This window comes from Xenopus laevis, chromosome 1S (genome assembly GCF_017654675.1).
Source record: "Xenopus laevis strain J_2021 chromosome 1S, Xenopus_laevis_v10.1, whole genome shotgun sequence".
NCBI lineage: Eukaryota > Metazoa > Chordata > Amphibia > Anura > Pipidae > Xenopus > Xenopus laevis.
This window is the reverse complement of record NC_054372.1, coordinates 46,335,729-46,357,538: the sequence shown is the minus strand read 5'-3', so window position 1 is coordinate 46,357,538 and position 21,810 is coordinate 46,335,729. Positions and strand designations below refer to the sequence as shown.

The 21,810-nt window shown below is 37.2% G+C and overlaps 1 protein-coding gene across 1 annotated transcript in view; it reads left to right on the top strand.

The window, feature by feature from the left end:
* Window positions 1-19,229, top strand: part of ednra.S (endothelin receptor type A S homeolog) — a 58,209-nt gene extending 38,980 nt beyond the window's left edge. The window contains 5 exon segments of the mRNA NM_001097688.1: window positions 3,850-4,048; window positions 11,902-12,054; window positions 12,705-12,838; window positions 13,838-13,946; window positions 18,240-19,229. Coding sequence (NP_001091157.1) covers window positions 3,850-4,048; window positions 11,902-12,054; window positions 12,705-12,838; window positions 13,838-13,946; window positions 18,240-18,377 — 733 coding nt within the window. The 3' untranslated portion in view covers window positions 18,378-19,229.
* Window positions 19,230-21,810: the final 2,581 nt, after the last annotated feature.

The following is a 21,810-nucleotide window of genomic DNA, read 5'->3' as shown; positions in this document are numbered from 1 at the left end:
GGTGCCCTTTTATTAGCCACCAGTGGGATCACCTGACTATAGCTGAGAAGGGTTGGAGCTACAACATGGAGCTGGTCACTGCTCCTGTATAAACTATAATAAACAAGGGAAAGTTGTGCTCACCACTAATTTTTAAAACCATTAGGCGGGGGTGCAATGAGGCTGTGACCACAAAATACATATAGTCACATACAAGAGTCCTCTGCACTCAACCCATTGTCAATATATTTAAGACTTAAGACAGAGACATTTGTGCATACTGCTACTGAAAAATGCCTTACCCTTTAAACAAAACAGGGATTGTTTGTCTATATATTGCAATATATTTAAGCTGGCCAACTACTTTATAGTCATCCCATATCTTTCTTATTTTTCCCTTGTTTGTTCCAGTTCCATCCCACATACCACATTAAGTAGACCGAGGGGAAAAGCCAGGTGTTCTAGGTTAATGGTGGCAACCTAAAAGGAGACCTGTCACCCTAAGAAATAATAATAATTATTTAAATCTTGTTCCCTTCAGTCTTGGAATTCACAATCACAGCAAGAAGCAGCTCATTTTGTGAATACTGTTATTAGGGCAAGCTTTGCATCATGTCAAAATCTTGTTTGGATGCCAGAATGGTGGGACATGATGTCCATGCCCATGCAACGGCAACACCAGGGGTGCCCAAAAGGTAAATCGGGATCTACCAGTAGACCTTTAGATGGTGATCAATAGATCTCAAGACACTACCTTCCTATTTCCTGTTTTTCATTCAGATATTTATTATGTTAAGGTTACAAAAGAAATAGTTGTTTTTATAAATAGAGCAATATACACTTTCTTATAAATCAATATTTAAGTAATATTTTGCAAAGAACAGAATGCTAACAATGTTTTTATGGATGTAGATTATAATGGGACAACATCACTTAAAGCAGACCTCGCATTAGTAAAGTATGGGCACTCCTGGGCTATACAATTACATGATAAGGAAGGAGGTGAAATGTGAGAGTGCAGGGATGTTTAGTAAGTGCAGAATGGAAAGTGAAAGAAATTGTCTTCACTGCTTTTATTCCTAAGCCATAGAGGAGGGGCAAGTATTATATGACTGAGAGCTGAGATCTAATGGGTATGGCAAGATGCACTGAAAACTGCAAGCACTTGGGGGCAGCTTTATCAAGGGTCGAATTTCGAAGTAATGGGAGTTTTTTTGAACTCCCATAACTTCAATTTGAATTAAAAAATACCAATCGAAATTTATCAAAGAATGGAAGTTTTTTGGGGGTTTTTTTGGCGAATAGGTGCGTTTTCGATCTAATTTGAATTGTATGAATAAAAGCAATATCGCATTTGATCTAATTTGATTTCAAAGTTGTAGCCCATAGGCTAAAAGGAAATTCGCAGGTTTTAGATGGCGAATGGTCGAAGTTGAATTTTTAAAGACATTTAAATTTCGATATTCTAAATAATTTTTTTCGAATGCACTTTTTAATTCTACTTTAGATCGCAAAGCAAATCACCTTTTTTGTTCACAACTAATGCAAATTTTCCTCAATTCTGAATATGCAAGTTAAGGTTTGGATTTGGTTTCAGCTCAATCTTTGGTGAAGGATTCAGTACTGGGTGCATCCCTACTGTTTATACTGAAGGTATGCACCATGATTCTAAGTTGCTCTAAGTGGAGCAACTTTTAGAGCAGCTGTTGCACAAGTTGCCTGCATCCCAAGCCACTCCTTGCACTTCCATATAGTTACTTTCGACATCACTGCCATCAATCAAAGGGAAGCATGGAAGGTGGTAGTAAATTGGGAGTTCCCACAGCGGCCTGTATTCTTGCAACTAAAGACGCTGAAAGTGCTTCTATCATGACTTAAAAAATTAAGGCAAAAGAAGCAACACAAGAGCAAAATCTCCAACTCTTTTGAAAGATACAAAAGACAACGTAAAAACAAGTATCTGTGCCCTATTTTGTGTGCTACTAACTAAGGAGCTGTTAGTTAGGCTTTACAATGATATTGTTCTGTAAAATTTCTTGAGATTTCTTGATTCACTTTAATTAGATTTTTATTGTCATGAACAGACGTTGCTCATTAAGTGCTGCAATGATGTTACAATTTAATCTCTCTTAAGACAGCACTTTTTTCTTTGATCCAACATACACAGAAAATGTTGAATGTCAGAGTCATGATCTTGACTTTGGAGATACATATGACTACATTTTATCAGGATAACCACAATTCTCAGATGATAATCAAGAACAGCAAGAGATGTATCTACTGAGAGGACTCTGATCTCTCTCTTTGTCTTTATTAAAACAATGTAGCATCTGCTTGCATAATGTGTATTATTGAATAAACCAGATGTAGACAAAACGTAGCACAACAAAACCAACTACAACTCTAGATGTTTCTTGTTTTAAATTCTAAGTTTGAAAACATTTCTCCATTAACCCATGTGTGATCTCTAGCCCTTTCTACAGGTTCCTTCATAGTTGAAGCATATCTATCTGCAGAGAGAAACACATACTTATCTCAGTTTTTCAAATACACTGCACGGTACAAACATGCAAACACAAAATTGCAAAAGTAAAATTCCAAGGCACTGCCGCCTTAAGCACTTAGTTTAAAGGCCAGCTATTATAGAGGGTATTATTAAAAAATGCAATAAAATTGCACTTAAGACAGAAACACAGCTGTCAGGACTACAGTGCATTTTATGACATATTACAATACTCATCTAGTGACCAAATTGTCTGCTCAGCTTTACTGAACTTATGAAAAGTGACAACCGGGAAAAAGAACTGAATCATATCCACAGAGTATTTGCAAATGGCATTTATTTGATATAATTCATTATGTTCTTTTATTGCTGTTGGTTCTTTAAGGTAATCCAACAACCTCTTGCTATAACCGCCATTAGCCAGTCAGTCTCTCTCTTAACCAGCCACAATTTGGTATTTTCAAAAGTGCCCTCCAAATGCCTTGATCACACAATAAATTGGGAAAGGTTACACGCGCAATACTTTTTATTAAGCTACTTTACGGTATGAGGTCCTTGCAGAAGTGATATAACAAATGCACAGTCTTTTCATTATTGTACCTGAAAGGCCCCTTTTCTGAGCCTATCTCTGGTCTTATTTGTTATCTGGGTAATGACTCTGAAGGAGAGAAGCTTTAACAGGAATTGAAATGAATTGAAACTATAGATCTAGTAACTTTGTGGTAGGAATGTTAACAATTCAGATGCTGGGAGCATGACCTCATAGGGGCCCAAGAATCAAGAAGGTCTAACAAGTCCCTATTGGTGATATTCCAGAACTCCTAGAAAGTTCTATTTGCTGACGGACTGGGATGCCAAGGCCCTCCAGAAAACCTTAGACCGTGGGCCCACTTTAAAAACTATTATTCCTCTTCACTCAACCTCTTTAGTCTCCTAGTCTTTTATATCTACTTACTATATTCTTCCATTATTAAGCATTTTTTCTCATAAAGAAATAGGGAATGATCATTAAATAAGCTAAATGGTTAGAAGCAAGAAGTCCCACTGACACCTGGGCCCACCGGGAGTTTTCCTGGTATTACAGTGGGCCAGTCCGACACAGTTTGCTGTTATCAAAAAGGAATTGGATGGAAAATGAGGCCAAGAGGAGAGACAACAGAAGGAATGCTATTAATATTTTATTAGTGGATCCCTGGGACCCCAAAACGATGGTCTCTTCCCCTTGGCTTTCTCTTAGCTCCATTTAAGTAATCCCATCCATTGGCTGCAACTACAACCTGTTAATGAGATTCACCAGTGTGCCCTATGTGTTCTTATATGTGTGTATTATATGGAAACCTACATTGATCCATGGTTTTGCTTTCCAGGTACCGAGCAGTGGCATCCTGGAGCCGAGTTCAAGGTAGTGGAATTCCTCTTATCACAGCCATTGAAATTATCTCTATTTGGGTTCTGTCCTTCGTCCTGGCAATTCCTGAAGCTATTGGCTTTGTCATGGTGCCCTTTGAGTATCGCGGAGAACAATTCAGAACATGCATGTTCCACGCAACAAGCCCATTTATGATGGTAGGTTTATAACTTTAATTTAAAAATGGCATAGACAACAACACACACATGTAGATACTGTAAATGCATGAATAAAAAATGGTTAGCCTTAGTTGTTCATATTTTGGCCAGTTCTCAAGAGATCAAACTTACAAATAACATTTTGATTGATTTAAACATCATAGGAATATAATCTTGCTGGGGTATCTTCTATATCTGCAGAGTTCTAATATAAGGTGCAAAAACCATTTCTCAGAGGCAATACTTAAATTCCAGTTGATGGAAATGTGCAATTATTTAATCTGAATCCCTCTTTCTATTTTTTTGTGAGATGCAGAATATGCAAGCATTTCATTAATAAAACATAATAAAGTTCATTACATCTGGCACTGGATTACTTTTAATGCTGGTTTAAATGTCTACCCTTAAATGAAGACAAAATACAAGCGATTCAAGGCACAGTTGTTTCATAGAGGCTTGACCTGAGTCTTCTCATAAGCACAAAATAAGATTGACCTTGCCAGAATGAGTGCTGGGCCCTTATGCCATAATGCAGTTTCTCAGTTGCGATCCCTCAGTCCCTCAGTTGATTGTGGGTTACCTAGAGCAGTCCAATATTTGCTTGGGCCTCTAAAACATAAAAAGGCATCATATACTGTATGTTGCAAAACACTGCATTCAAATTTGAGAAAAGGTAGCAGTCGGACATTTTTTTGCACTTTCCACATGCTGTTGCAGAATGGCAGTAGAACACAATGTTCCATTTTGGAGCGCAGAGACCTGCAGCTATCCCTTTGAATAGAGTGCTGCATATGTCATTCACTGGGTGCAGCCCCTCAGTTTGTGAACCTTTGAACTAAAGAACCCAATATCGGCAACCTAGTCAATTTATAGCTTTACTAATAGTGGGATTAAAAGAGAAGTTTACAGTTATGCTTGTAACTGGAAAATACTTATTGATTTATGAAAAACTTATCTGAGTCAATATCCATTATACAATTCAGTGCCCAGTGGCCTTTTCTGGCATTGCCCTCTTGCACATGCTCTATAACTACTCTGCACATACCCACAGCATCCAATTCAGGGCAAGTACCAGGCAGGAGGCTTAAGGTGGCCATACACTATAAGATCTGCTCATTTGGTGAGGTCACCATATGAGCGGATCTTTCTCCCAATATGCCCACCAAAGCAGTAGCAGAGTCCTGTATTGGGCCTGGTACCCACGGGTACCCGTGGAATACTGCAAGGTGTTCAAGATTTGGGCAGAAATTCCAGTGATGGGAATGGGCTCCGATGGGAGGAGGACCTCCAGGAATGGCGGGGCACTCTAACCTGCCTGATTGAAATCTGGTCTATGTTTGGTCAGATATTGGTCAGGGAGGCCCATCAGAAAGGCTCAATACATGGGTAGATAAGCTGCAGAATCTGTCTAAAGGACCCAAATTGGCATTTTAAATCTGCCCGTGTATGGCCACCTTTAAGCACTACTGTAATTCATTGTTTTGCCCATTATAAATAAGCCCCAGGTAGAGGTAGAAACAATTTTAGCTGAAAAGAAAAAGATAATAGAAATGGAGTGTTTTTGAAGAAGTAGGTAGGGATGGGTAAAATAAACAGCCTTATCTGGAGGGCTAAAGACATTAAGAAACACAATATAAAACCCCGGCATCTCAAACCTGTCGGCATACAAGTCAATGGGAACAGTCCCATTGATTTTTGGTTGTGTCAGGGGTTTCAGGCAATTTCACAATGTTTTCTGAGCTTTCGGGTGAAAACTCCGAAAAATTCTGAGATTTCGGGGAAAATTCACGAAAAAATCATATAAATTTGAGCTTTTCCTGCAAAGCAAATTTTCGGGAAAATTTAATAACAAATGAGCATTAAAAACCCAAGCGGGTTAGATTGGAGTTTGTAGCAGCTGATATTGAGATAAATTCGGACCTTGATAATAACCCCCTTAGATTATAACTTTAATGATGGGTCAGCTAAGTACAGCACAAAGCTTTGAAAAGTAAGATTTTCTGTGTGTCATTTCATGCTGAATAGGCCTTTTGATCACACAAGAAAGAATGAAATATCAATGTATGGTGGATGTATTGCAGTTGCTAGTTAGGGTCACATTCTGTAAAATTTTCCCATATTTATATACTGCAAAGGTCCCCAAAGAGAATCTATGTAATAGGCATTTTTCACAAGAAATGAAAGTAACTGCCCACAATTAAATATTATTCTTAGCATAAGATCTAGTTTAACATATGTAGAACGAATTAAGCAGGTTCATTAGCTAAATTACTAGGCATTACAACGATTTGATAAGTCATGTGAACCAAAACTGAAAAATCATATATATTATAAGCTCAAAAGCACATTTTACACTGATGTTGTTAGAACCATGAGCCATAACTGCCAGAAATGCACCCAAACACTCAATAGTAAAAACCCATGACTTGGGGCAGCTGGGAAATTGACAATATGTCTAGCCCCATGACAGATTTCAAAATTGAATATAAAAAAATCTGTTTGCTCTTTTGAGAAATGGTTTTCAATGCAGAATTCTGCTGGAGCACTATTACTGATTCATTATTCCCATGACAGTATCCCTTTAAGTGAAATGTGAACAACCCCTTTCTGAATGTGAATCACAAATGCTTATGTGAGCTATAAGAGTACTTACTCTAAAACGTAGCCCAAAGAAAATGTTGAAAATTTTGTCTCGATTTTTAGCATAGTCTTTCATTAAAGTCATGTTTTTTTCTTAGGATATTGGTCCCAGATGCTGTAGTTATTTAAAAAAAAAAAAAGTTGTAACAATTGGCCCATTTTGCAGGATGTGGTGTACCAGTGCGGAAGAGAAAACACTGAATGCTTTGGACTGTAGGGGATGTATACTGTTAATAAATCACTGTTGTTTACCATTTTCCTGCATGTTCCTCATAGCCATAACTTCTTCCTCCCAAATACTTTTTAACTGTTGGAAATAGCTAAGATGCACCCCAGACATATTCTATATACCACCTAATGTTGGTATAATGTTTTTAATTAAGCTGCACAAATTCATCAGTACCCCCTGCTCTGCCACATGTACCCTCAGGGTTACACATACCACTAAGGGAGAAACTGGATCATAGCACACAAATTACAATCTTTGTGCGAGAGCCAATGACTCTTAAAGAATATCATGGTGCATAAAGCAAGTCCCTCTGAATGCACATTTCCTGTTGAAAAGTGTTTCCAGCTGGGCCTGTAGGGATAACAAAAGACGTCTATTTCTCTCCAGTCGAGCCTTCGTGTAAGATGAGATGGGTGCACTGTTCATTGCCCGTATTTAATCAGTCACAGGTTCTCCACACAGCTTTATTTGTTTAAGCACTGAAGCCCTCAAGGGTCACCATCTATGTTAGCCCCTATTTCTAAATCTATTGATGTCACAGACAATTTGCATTTACTGTAGAATTATGCGTCCTCATATTTTGTTGGTCAGAATTAGACTGCAAAATTGCCACATTTCATACAACACTTGTTCGACTTGACTTAATGGACCTATGTGGGCACAGTTCTTCATCTACTTGGCTATGTTTTAATGGTTTGGCATTTAATGTGACTATTCTGTTCATTTATTTTATATTTAACTGACATGGTTTACAATATCAGGGATTTAAAAAATCACCATGTTTAATGTATTAATATGCCCTGTTTAAGTAGGGTTTACGTTTAATTTATGTTTAGCTTACCCTTTACACATTTGTCTTTTCATATATGTATTTATACATGCTACTGGCAACTGCCTTACTTATTGTGGTTCTGCAGAGGCTTTCCTTGAATACATGGGGCAGATTTGCTAAAGGACAAAGTGGCTAACGCTAGCGACAATTCGCCAACGTTGCCACCCATAGGGACATCGGCAATTCACTAACAGGTGCCAGTTCGCTAGCAAAAAAGACTATCGCTAGCGTTTGTTCGCACTCTATTGGCAGGCAATGTTTCGCTCTGGCGAAAGGTTGTTACTCCGCAAATTCAGTAAAGTGTGGATTTTACTGAACGTTACCTCCTTTGCCAGAGTTGCCTTTGCCACCTCAGACCAGGCGAAGTGCATTAAAGTAGCTAGATCTTCCTCAATCTTCTATCACTTACATTATATTCTGTGAGCCGAAAATGCTCTGACGTCTTTTCCTTTTTTCAGCCTGATTGCCTGCAAAAGACCCAACTTAAACTTTATTTGGGTAACCAGTTTTCCGCATAGATTTGCAAACATATGGAACATTAATTTTACAGTGGGCACATATGGCATTAGAATAACTCTATTGTCTTTATTAAGGTTCCCTGGACATGTCATTTGCAAGTATATGCACCAACATTTAATATAAAGACGTCCATACAACTTAAAATTTTCCTCCCTATGCAAATTGACCTGAGTGCAAGATCCCTAGCGAAGTTTTGCTAGGCAGAAATTAACATCACCGCATCTTCACTATCAAATGCTCACATTGCCGAAGTAACGCTAGCGAAAAAGTCACCAGCATTTTTCACCCACGATGAAACTCCACATTTTTGTGAATTAGCGTAGTCTGAGCGAATTTTCGCCTGGCGAAGTGTTGCGCTGGGTGCGAAGTGGACGATGGCGAATTTTTCGCCGGTTAGTAAATCTGCCCCCATGTTTGCATAGTTTTCATCTGGGTACTCAGTTTTCCTCCCGCACTCCAAAATACGTCTGGTTTACTGGCTCCTGATAATATTGGCCCTTGTTTGTGAGAATGTGACATGAATGTTACTTAGATTGGAAGCTCTATTGGGTAAGGGATTGACATGAATGATGTATAATCTCTGGAAAGCACTGTGAAATATGTTGGTGCTATTTAAAATAATAATAATTAAAAACTCTAGAACTCACATAAGTCAACTTTGTGTATTATTTTGTATATATGCAGAATCTATTAGAAGAGGCAAGGAATATGGTGATGTCATATTGCTCGAATCTGTGTAAACATCCTCTGTCAGATGAACACCATAATTCAGAAATGATAAATACTGTACATGATGTGAATCAATTAAATGATATGGCAGTACCCACTTAAAGGGGTACATGCGAGAAGGCAAAGAATATGTCAGTGTCGGACTGGGATGCCAGGGGCCCACCAGAAAACCTTAGGCTGAGAGCCCACTTTCCAAACTAGTATACCTCCTCTCCTCACTCAACCTCTTAATTCTCATAGTCTCTTTACTCTACATACTATACTTTATCCTTCCATTATTAAGCCTCTTTGTTCTCATAAAGAAATAGGGAATAACCATGAAATAGGCCAAATGGTTAGAAGCAAGAGGCCCACTGACCCCTGGGCCCACCTGGAGTTTTCCTGGTATCCCGGTGGGCCAGTCCGACACTGGAATATGTAACGCTAAGCAACTTACCAATGGGTTATTTTAAATTGTTCATTGGTTTTATAGTTTGTTTTTTTTACTTAATCTTTTTTTACTCACTTTTAAATGAATGATAAAAACAAGTAACATAAAGAATATGATATTGTTACATATGTAACATCCATGTGTGAGGGGAGGGGTGTGATATAACAATATATATATTGACATAATCAGAAGCATTCATGAACACTAATAGCTGTGTATGACAAATTTAAATTGCTGTCAGTGCTTAATGACAAGAAGGAGGCAGAGAATTATTGAGCCATTCTATCTTGAACCGATGAGGAGTCTCTACAAATGGACAGCAAAGTCCATTTATTACTGTTTTTCACACAGGCCCTTCATGTAGTTAAGGGATAGTCCAAATGAGGGAAATGGAAATGTAGCCTATGAGAAAACACGCTGAGGCAGTTCGGGGAGATTGTCGCTCAGAAGACGAGGCGATTAGTCGCCAGGCGACAAAATCTCCCCGAATCTCCTCGTGTGTCCTTACCCTAAATGGTAGGTAAACATTATTTACAGGGTATTATTATGCATGCTGTAGGTATATTTTGCAGTAATATCATATGAATATATGAAAATAAAGGTATCTTTTTACAGCTATCCCATATTGTCTTTGGTTGTAAAATAAATGAGTGTTAAATAGAGACAGGCTAAAGCTTAAAAGCCTTGTGAAAAGTGATCTTGTTAAGAAGTATTATCTCTTCTTAAAATCAGCAAGACACCACAATGCAGCAATTATCTGAATGAAATGACTGTTGTACTCTGCCTCTAGGTTATTTCTAAGAGGCTTTCACATTCCAGAATTCCCAGGGGTCCTTTATGTAGTGGATATTAAGAAGGTCAGAAAACACCATCTTAGTCTAAATGAAGCATATCCTGACCTTTCACCCCTGTCACTCCAAGAGCCACTTGCAGCCCCACATGTGGAGGGGACAACAACAAGCATCATACTCACTACCCAGATTTTCAGCTCCTTTTTACAATTCTTTCCTTCCATTAACTAGACTTGAAAGTAAATTTTATTTATTAATAACTAACTAAACATTAGTCAATTCTATTCTGAAATAAATGTTCCAAATGTATCAATAACAGTTGACATGCCCCCATTTAATACTATAGCGTCATGCGCCAAACTGCAACTATTTGGGGCAGATTCACTTAAGGACGAAGTGGCTAACGTTAGCGACTTTTCATCAGCGTTGCTTTCCATAGGGACATTGCCAATTTACTAACAGACGCAGGTGCCAATTCACTAGCGAACGGGACCGCCGTTAGCGTTCATTCGCACTCTATCTCCAGGCGACTTTTCGCTCTGGCGAACGATCGCTACTCCGCAAATTCATGGATTTTACTGAACGTTACATCTTTCACCAGAGTTAACTTCGCCACCTCAGACCAGACGAAGTGCTAAAAAGAAGCTAGATCTTCCTCAATCTTCTGTCACTTACATCATATACTCCGTGCCAAAAATGCATTAACGTTCCAAAAAAGCTTTGCGACTTTTCCTTTTTTTAAGCAAGATTGCCTGCAAAGGTCCTAACTTACTTTTCTGGGTAACCGGCTTTCTCCATATGGAACATTAATTTTACAGTGGGCTCATGTGTTGGGCATTATATTAACTTGTTTGTCTTTATTAAGGTTCCCTGGACATGAGTAATATAAACCGGTAACTTAAACCATTTGCAGCAACATTTATAATAAAGACGTCCATAAAACTTTAAATTCCCCGCCTTATGGAAATTTACCTAAGCGCAAGATCACTAGCGAAGTTTCACTAGGCACAAATGAATGGTCGAGCATCTTCGTTTTGAAATGCTCGCACAGCCAAAGTAACGCTAGCGGAAAGTCGCCAACGTTCCATGCCCGGAACGATAATTCACATGTTAGTGAATTCGCATCTGGTGAAGTGGTGGAATGGGTGTGAAGCTGACTATGGCGAAAATTCGCCATCTAGTGAATCTGCGCCTTTGTTCCGGAGCAATTACATCATTCCTTTCAAAAAGCAGTCTAAAATGCCAGGTCAAATAAAGAATAAGATAGTTTGCTATACCTGGGTGCAAGTCCAATGTTGTATGACCATTCTTGAATGAGGGTTATGTAATACAGGAGAGACTGCCTTTTTTAAGGCACCATGGAAATAACTGATGCCATACAAGTTTCAGATCTGGCAAAATCACGCAATACTAAACTGCTTAATAGTATTTTTATATAAAAACTTTTTAAGTAGGTAAGGTGGCTGAAAACATAGTAGTATAGTTTTAAAGACTCTTGAAATTGCCAAACATCATGCCCTAGATTCTTTTTTGATCACAGACTATTTCAAAATAACATGTAGTGCACCTCATTACCACAAAAAAAAAGAGTGGAAGATGGCCAAAGAGCAGCCGAGAGACGGAGAAGTAGTGGTGACATGAGAATATGAAGTGTTTTGGTTAATTCTTGATTTCTCTTTTCAGTTCTACAAAAATGCAAAAGACTGGTGGCTGTTTGGTTTATACTTTTGTGTGCCTTTGGCTTGTACCGGAGTGTTTTATACCATGATGACCTGTGAAATGCTACACCAGCGGAAAGGAAGCCTAAGAATTGCTCTTAGCGAGCACCTCAAACAGGTAAATAATGCTGTAACTCTATAACGGCAGGACGTTGATGAACTCTTGCGTTTGTATGTATTCGGACGCAACTTTTCATAAGTACAAATTAAAAGCTGGCTGGGAATTTTGTTGTGCTTCAGCAAGGGACGAGGCACAACACCAGATGTACACATTGATTAATGGCTTTTAGCATTTTTTTCTTGTTTGTTCTTGAAAGCTTTCATGCATTTCTAGAACTTCAACTGGCTGGAATACAATTTTTTTTATAACTGTTTGAATGGGTAAAGTCCTGCTTGGCAGGGTTATGGCTACTGTACAACAGCGCTACGAAATATCATTGAAAATACTGTTATTTCCTTATTGACTAGTATTAATCTATATACAGATATGTGCATATTATAGAGGAAGGGCTAGGCAATAAGTTGACAATAGCACATTCACTTTGGTTGCACAGTGAGTACATACTACCTGGGATCTCCATGATAGCACAAGCTGTGAACAGCATTAAACTGCTGGAACAACCATGCAGCACTATTATACAAGATTATTTACAGTTTCTGTGGGATTTTTAGAAAATGTAATTTGGAATTCATTTGTATGCTTTCTATACACAACATGGACTATAAACATTCTCTCTGGTATTAATTACTGCTTAATGTTTCTCACAGCGTCGTGAAGTTGCAAAGACTGTTTTCTGCCTGGTAGTAATATTTGCTCTTTGCTGGTTCCCATTACATCTCAGCCGAATTATTAAGAATACGATTTACAATGAGTTGGATCCTAGTCGTTGTGAACTCCTCAGGTAAGTATTTTTCATGTAATTAAATAAACAAAATGGAGTTGATGAATGCAGTTGGGAAAGACTACGAACTCTTATACAAGTATGGGATCTATTATGCAGATTGTTCTTGACCTGGGGTTTGTCACAGAAGAGCCTTTTTATTAAACCTACTAAAAACATTAGACGTGCAGATTTACCTTCACATTAGTGCTCCCGACTAACCATTCAGATCAAATAAAGTAGTAAAATAATAGATGATGTTCTGCCCCTGACAGCAATCATACGATAGTAATGTCCGACAAAAGCTAGTGACAGTCTCCCACTGATATTGTCAGATCAACAATACATGCAGAGATATTATTGGTAGCCAACAGAGATTTTCTAACCTGTCCGATCGTCTGAATGACCGATCGCCATTGCACGAAAAATGTCGGGACACTCCACACACGGCCTGAAAATCGTACAAAACAGAGATTTGTAAGATCAGATCTTTGCATCTATGGCCAGCTTTATAGTGGGGTTCCCTTTCCTAGCAGATGAATTAGAGCTCAATCAAATAACTGATTCCAGTACAAACAGAATCTAACAAAATAACTGCCTTTTGCACAAATGCTGCATGTAGAGAGACATGATGTCTGGTGATTTTAATAGAGTGAGCTCTAATATATCTTCTAGGCAAAAGGAGCCCCTCTTTAAGATATATTGGATCTAACTGTCAATGATTATCTGACACCCAATTCCTGCATGAAGACAGAATGAAGAGAAAGACGTTTCTTATTTCATTATAATGAAGCTTACATAGAATTTTCATTTTCGCAATAGTTCCCCTTTAAAAGATAACTAAAGTGTTTAGGTATTGGTAATAACATAACACATAATTAATTCATTATTCAAAAATGTTAAAGTGACCATCCTATTTAAACCATTCTGTATAAGGCTGTGTTTGCTCTTCTAGTGGATTTGGTTTGCAGAGGCAATACTGAAAATAATAATGAATGCATGTTTTGTTTTGTTCTTTAGCTTTTTGTTGGTGATGGATTTCATCAGTATTAATCTAGCAGCGCTCAACTCCTGCATCAATCCCATAGCTCTCTATTTTGTGAGCAAGAAATTTAAAAACTGTTTCCAGGTAAGAACAATGTTCGTTATTTGCACAATACATATGTTTAGCTCCTGATTAAATTCAAACAAGTGAACAGGTCCTTATTGGCAAAGTGCATATGTATATATATATAAACAGATGCTTCACCGGCACTCACCCTCAATCAATCGATTCCCGGGTGCTCTTCATAGAAGAATTAAATAGATATAAATAGGAGCACTCACGGTTCTGATGAAAAAAGAATGTCTTTTATTGGAGTGTTACAAACTGCCCCACATCAACGCGTTTCGGTTCTTTCTGAACCTTCGTCAGGATACACCCAATGGTCACCACATGATGTATAAATACAAAATTCCACCAATCAGTATAGAGTGTCAATTAAATATTCATATCAGTGAACAGACATATCATTATAGTGTTTAGCGACAATTACAATACAATACTCAATAGTAACATATAGATATATGATAAAAATCGTGTGCAACAAGGTATAAAAAACGTGTGCAACAAGGTATAAAAAAGGGTATAAAAGTGTTAACCACATTTTTAAAAAATGAAATGTATCATACTGGACCATCAAGGCATTATCCGCATACAAGTGTTTATACAAAAGACTCTTAGCTTAAAAATAAGTTTTTTAATAAGCTGGATTGTCATGGATGCCTTTAAGGTATAACCCCAAACTGGAATAAGGATTTATCCAGAACGTTAAAACTTAAAACAACCCAAATACCAATGAGGTTTCTATTGCAACCAGTACTGTATATAAAAAAAAAAAAAAAAAAAACACTGCCAGATTGCTAGTGTCCATTAACCTTTTTAGAGATATGGTTCTATCACCGTACACGTAAGTGTCAGGCTATAATTCCACTGTACCGAGTATCAGAAATCTGGGATAGTCACATCCCTCAATTGTGTCCAACTGTCACAGGATCACAGTCAAAATATTTCAAATGCCTGTCAATATTACCTACAGAATGTCGGGGATCAATATATATATATATATATATATTCACTTTAACTGATTTTAACTTTAAAACACTCCCAAAAGCAAAAACTTCTCTAACATCATACTGTCCCTTCACAGTCTTGGCCCAAGTGGGAATGATCTGTTCTAAGTGTGCGTTGCTGCCATTACTATGTAATCAGCAGGAGAAGTCTGGGGAGACAACCACACGCAAAAGCTTAAAAAAAGAAGGATATGATTTTATACATTCTTTTAATCCAACCAATGGATTTTTTGTGGGCAACTGACTTCTTTTTAATGGGTTCTATGATATTTGTCTGCCTCATTTGCATTACTGATTCAAATGTGTTGTAGGCAGTGACAGGGTCTTTTTCTTATTACAAGTTAGAAAGTAACAATAGTTGTAAATGTGATATAAACCTATAACAATATTTTATGGACTTTTTCAAAATTGTTTATATATATCAAACAGTTATACTGCGAAACAAGACTCCATTCTCCTTTTTACACACTTCTTGGACACTGTACATTACACATATTTCTTGAACACTGTACATTACCATATATGCTTGAAAAATTATGAGCATGGCACACAATATGTCATCAATATGTCTAAAGTATGTGTATACTACTGTGCTTGACATTTACTACATTGTACTACACTGGACTACAGATCAAATCCTTAGCGAAGATGGAATAATATTTGGTGGCTTTGTTTAAAACGTCATTATATAATCGTCCTATACGGTTACACACCACAATGGTATGCGTGTTATATTCTAAACATTCATATAACTCAGTATATCAGTCTGACGTTTACTGTGTTCAACAGCCATTTTCTGAATGATGCAATAGAAATCTTGGTTTATGTGAAGCTATTAGAGGAAAAGGAATGCCTATAATTAGAATTAATTTGTGGGAGCTTATTCAAAGGGATGCTGCATATGTGTAAAGTTACAACACCCATTACCCAATCAAAGTTTTACTCTGCAGCTTTCTGTGCTTCGGTTCTTTGTCACTTTCTGGTGAAGGGTCTATCTGTAGATATGGCTGCCAACTTTTCTACTGACATAAAAGGCGGCCAATGACATAAAAGGCGGAGACAGGACCAAGATGAGGTGGAATTGTGCAATTATAGAGGTGGAGTCAGGATGTTGAGAGGAAGGGGCTGAGCTACTGTATATATGGACAAAGCAGGTCACATTTAAAGGAGAAGGAAAGGTTAAAACAAAGTAAGCCTTATCAGAAAGGTCCATCGAAATATACCAGTAAACCCCCAAAGTAATGCTGATCTGAGTCCCCTGTCAAAAGAAACACTGCATTTCTTTCTTTCTATTGTGTACACATGGGCTTCTGTATCAGACTTCCTGTCTTCAGCTTAAACCTCATTGCCCTGGGCAAGAGCATGCTCAGTTTGCTCCTCTTCCCCCCCCCTTCTCTGCTGTAATCGGAGCCCAGAGCAGGGAGAGACTCAAAGGAAGTGATGTCACACCATGTTAATGCTGCAGCTCCTATCCTAAACAAACAGAGAGTTTATAGAGCTTTTTACTCAGGTATTGTAAAACATTCTACAGAATAAATATAGCATTCTAGCTTGCACTATTGCAGCTAATCTATTGGCAATAAAATGCCTCCGCAGCTTTCCTTCTCCTTTAATGAGAAGACAAATTTGCAAAAATGGTCCTGGTCTTGGCTGGTATATTACTAGCTAGACTGATGAAATACTGGCCAGGTGGCAACCCTGGCCGGTAGAATCTACCAAGTGCAAGGTGCTGCTGTAAAATGCCCTAGACAGTCACTATTGTTTGGGCCTGTGGGGCTGTTTGGGCCTCTGGGAAATAAGCTCAGCGGGGTTTGTGTTACTGTTTCGGTTTCATTGGCTGCAACGGTATATAATATAATAAAATGCAGGTGATAATATTTTCCATTATTCTTGTATGATTGGCTCCTCACTCAGAGTTAGGCACCACCAGACCCACCAACCTTCACAAATTATTGCTAGTATCACTCTGGAGAATCATATCGTCAGCCAGCGGTCTTTTTTTATTACAGAATACACAACATGGTTTGGATCAAGTTTCTTCCTCAGCACCTGTAAACTCTCCAGCACCATGTTCTATCCCTCAGGCAAAGGATAAGAAATGTAATATATAGTGGAATGTAGAATGTATAATGTTACCATATCATACTTAATGATATTTATAATGGATTACCAGTTGATTTACTGCAACTGAATCCATGTTTATATGCATGGAAGCTCTAGATATGAAGTGGATCCAAAAGCAGACTGACCAAAGTTAACATGCTGAGTCTGGAAATGACCAAAATTTCTTTATCAAAACAGAAAATAAGCTTTGGGCTTTAATTTAATTTAATTTAATTTAATGCCTAAATATTTTCCTTAAATGACAGCGCAGCACAACGCAGCAAATGTCAGTGTTGAAATTTGATTTTTAATATTATTTTACTTACTTTCTACCCAAGTGTATTTTACATACCCGTTTTGCATGAACATTCTTTGATAACATGATATCAAGAATCAGCGCAAACGCTCATGTTGCTTTAATTAGTAAAACTAAACGATTTCCCAATTCTAATGCTCATTTAACAGATTTAGACCCTTTCAAATGGTACAGGTATGAGACCTGTTATCCAGAATGCTTGGGACCTGGGGTTTACTGGGTAACGGATTAGGATTTTCATACCCCGAGTCTACTAAAACATCATTTAAACATAAAATAGTCTCAATAAGGTTTAATTATATCTTAGTTTGGATCAAGTACAATATACTGCTTTATTATTACAGACAAAAAGGAATTTCATTTTTAAAAGTTTGAATTATTTGAATAAAATGTAGTTTATGGAAGATGGCCTTCCCATAATTCTGAGCTTTCGGGATAACAGGTTCCCAGATAATTGATCACTTACCTGTACTAGAAAGTAGCAAACAAAGCAACAAAGCAATAGTCAACTGACACATATTGAGCAACATAATTTGTGAAGTTTATTAGAAAAGTTCCTACAAAAAAAAGTGATTGAGGCATGCTCCAGTTTGTTATATGACTGTATCATTATAATATTAAAAATATTCATACTGTATATCCTCCTCAGCAGACTAGGGTTAATAAAAATATCTTACAGGATGGACACACTGTTTCATTAGCCTATCAAGTCTTAGCTCTATCCCCAACCCCAGCACAAACAAAGCAGATGAGAAATCAGAATCTAGCACACGTTATATACAAGAGTGCTGGAAGGATGCCTCAAACTGTAGTAAAGGTATCAGTAGCACAGATTTTCCAGTTTCTCTACACATTTGATGTTTAATTTTCCTTTTTGTTTTTCTGTAACAGTCATGCCTTTGCTGTTGTTGCCAGTCTAAGACACATATTAATACGGCTCCCATGAATGTAACAAGTATCCAGTGGAAAAACCATGAGCAAAATTATTATGGAGCCGACAGGAGTATTCACAAGGACAGCATCAATTAGCCCCGCTCCTGAATAACGAAGATAACAAATGATGGTGGCTGTTTCTTACAGCAAATCCGCAGAGTGTCAGCGAAGTCAAAAACCTGCTGGCGGTGTTTTCATTTTCATTCACTTTCAGACGGTTCTTTGTATTTGAGCTCTGCGCATCTGTTCTCTTATTGACTGTAATACAGTCTTCACCTTCCATACCCAGCATATGCGCACAGCCGGACTGTCTCCATGGATCTTCCTGTCCTTGGGAAAGAGACATTTTTAAAGGCCTGCAAACATTTTAACTACATGATAAAACATGAAGGAATCCATTTGCCAGTTCTCTCTCATGACTGAGACAAGTGTCCCGATATATTGGAATGCTTTACAGGCCATGCTAGCAACAGTGTTTAAAAAAGTTAAAGCGGACTGCAGTATTTCTATTGAGTTATTATATATAATACTATAACTACATTGTATAGAGCCATTTCTATTTAATACCATATCACTCTGAAAATATATTTTTATTTGAGCATAGTGGAATATATGTGGGTTGAAGCATTCAAGCATGTGTTTTGCTGACATGTTGTCCAAAATGTAAAATGTTGGGTATAAAGAAAAACATTGGACTAACATTTGGCCAAAATGTAAAATGTTGTATACAAAATATGCGTTTTATAGCACTTCATTATTCGAAGCCTTACTTATGTAGATAGTGGGTTTTTAAAGCGCATGTCGGGGGAAAAAAACAAGATATTAACTGACCAAAGAGATAGTACAGTACAAATCCCAAAATGTTCAGGTAAACAAAAAGTTTCAACTTTCAATTCAATTACAGATTTTTTTTTGGTTGTTATTAAATCTGGTTTGCATTTTCTGCCATATGAACTATTGTTTTCTATTCTTTGTATATGGAAAAATGTATGTAGCTTTTTAATCAGGATTTTGGAGTCACATGAAACAGTGCTCACCAATCGCTTACTCCAAAGAGGAAACAAATGTTTTATTCAGTCTCTACTTGTATAGAATATCTGTGCTCAGCAGTGAATGATGTATGTTTACAATGTTAGTACATTTAACCATGCAAAACGCTCATTAGAGAATCAGTGTGATTGTTCCATACTTCCACCACTTTCAAGAAGTCAAAACGTCAATAGTGTAATATAATCTTAAGTGCATTCCTTTTTCTATCTGAAATGAAGAAATACTTAACGGCTGGAAAATTCCACCACAGTCGGCACAGTAGTGAATTGAAAGACAATTTTCTAATAGGAAATGTTACTCTAGAAAGATATTGGGCTTGCTTATTGTTATGTACAAAAGCAATTAATAGACTATTTAATGATGTATAAAGAATATAAAAATATAATTTTGTAATTTACTCTCGCTCTCTCTCTGCATTTTAAACACGTGCAAAATTCTGTATATACAATATTTTAAAGTATTAATAACAGTCTTAGATGTAATCTTTTAGACAGTTCTCTAAAATCATGGGTATGTATATGAAGAAGCCCCAAATAACTATTTATTATATTATTTCCGAGACACTGTCCCAGGTAAAAAGTGTACAGCAATCTATAGCTTGTGCAATCATGGAATACCACTCCTAGTAACTAGCACACAGGTGCTCCAGGGAGTAGAAGTGTTGTGACTACAACCAGGACTCGAGGCCTGGGGGAGGGAGCAAAATTGGTATAAAGAATCAAACAGGGTTGGTGCACAATATCAAAATTCATGTATCGGGGGTATGGATAAAAATAATAAGCTAGTGGTGATTAAGGAGAATGTATTTTTGTGGGTGACGAAGAGGATGGACAAATCCTTCATTGGAAGCCCATGGTCCTGTAGATATGCTTCTGCTAATTAATTAACTTCTTGTTCAAGTAGAAAGAGTTTTCACAGAATTTTTTCTCCTAAGTGATGTTATTTCAACATGAAATTATGATGGTACAGGAATTGTGCTGCCTTCAAAAAGGATTTATTTTGTCTTGGTTAGGATCAAGTACAAGTTACTATTTTATTATTACATGAAAATTTTTAAAAATTTGAAATATTTGATTAAAATAGAGTATATGGGAAAATGGCCCTCCTGTAATTTGGAGCCTTCTGGATAATGGGTTTCTGCATAACGGATCCCATACTTATATCATCTTCCAGATTAACAACCCATGACTCATCCATAACACTTATTGACATGACTTATTGAAAGTCTTAAAATTATAAGGATTTATGTTATCTTGGTTAGGATCAAGAACAAGGTACTATTTTATTATTACATAGACATTTTTAAAAAATTGAAGTATTTGATTAAAATAGAGTATATGGGAAATGGCCCTCCTGTAATTTGGAGCCTTCTGGATAATGGGTTTCTGGATAACGGATCCCATACCTATATCATCTTCCAGCACAACAACCCGTGACTCACCTGTAACACTTTTTGACATGACTTAAAATTATAATTTATTAAACAGGCAAAATTTTTTGTCATAGGCAATTGTTTAGTGAATGTTAGCTACAGTAAATGCATGAAAAGTTATAAAAATCATATCCATATATATATAGAGAGAGAGAGAGAGAGAGAGAGAGAGAGAGAGAGAGAGAGAGAGAGAGAGAGAGAGAGAGAGAGAGAGAGAGAGAGAGAGAGAGATAGAGAGAGTCCCTTTTTTACATTAACAGTTTTCATATATGGCTGTGTATGTTGTCATGCACTTGTTCCTTTGGAGCATATTTGGCTCTAATAAAAACACATGAATATTCACTATACAGTATGTTATTTTTTTAAGCATAATACATGTTAAGCAATGTGGCTGACTGCAAACTGCAGCCAAGGTCTGGTGGTTATTTAGAAACTGTTTGATTTGCTTAAATATGTAATGTGTGCAATTCCAAGAAATTCTTCCTTGGGTGAGAATTTTGTTCAGAGTGGGTGGTATCAAATACAAATTGATGTATAAGTTTTCCCACATATAGCAGCATTCCTGGGTTCTATTAAAAAAACGCCTTAACATATCAGATTTTACTAAATCCATGTGTCCCACCTAAGCCACATATTGGAAAATAGCCCTTCTGGCCTTCACTGTTCTATTTCATGCTAAGAAAAAAGGTCTGGAATGATTGCAATGATAGCAACAAAAAGCTAGGGTTACTATATTGCTATTTGAAAAATCTAGAGTACTTCTGGTAAATCCAAGCTTCAATTAAATGCAATCAGTGCCGCATTTTTAGAAGTGTCCTTGGTTTTTCATATGATCTGGTAACCTTGCACTAAACAAACCCTTTATCTTGATGGAGAATGAGCTCCTTGAGTCCAGCTTCTCCCCCAGAGCAATCTTCAGCTGTGTGCTATGATTAGAAAAATAGAAAAAATTGCAGTTATTACTATATAAAATAATCACATATATAAAGTTCCAACGCATTGAGCTGCAATGTACTTTAAGGGATATATGTATTGAAAATACAGATT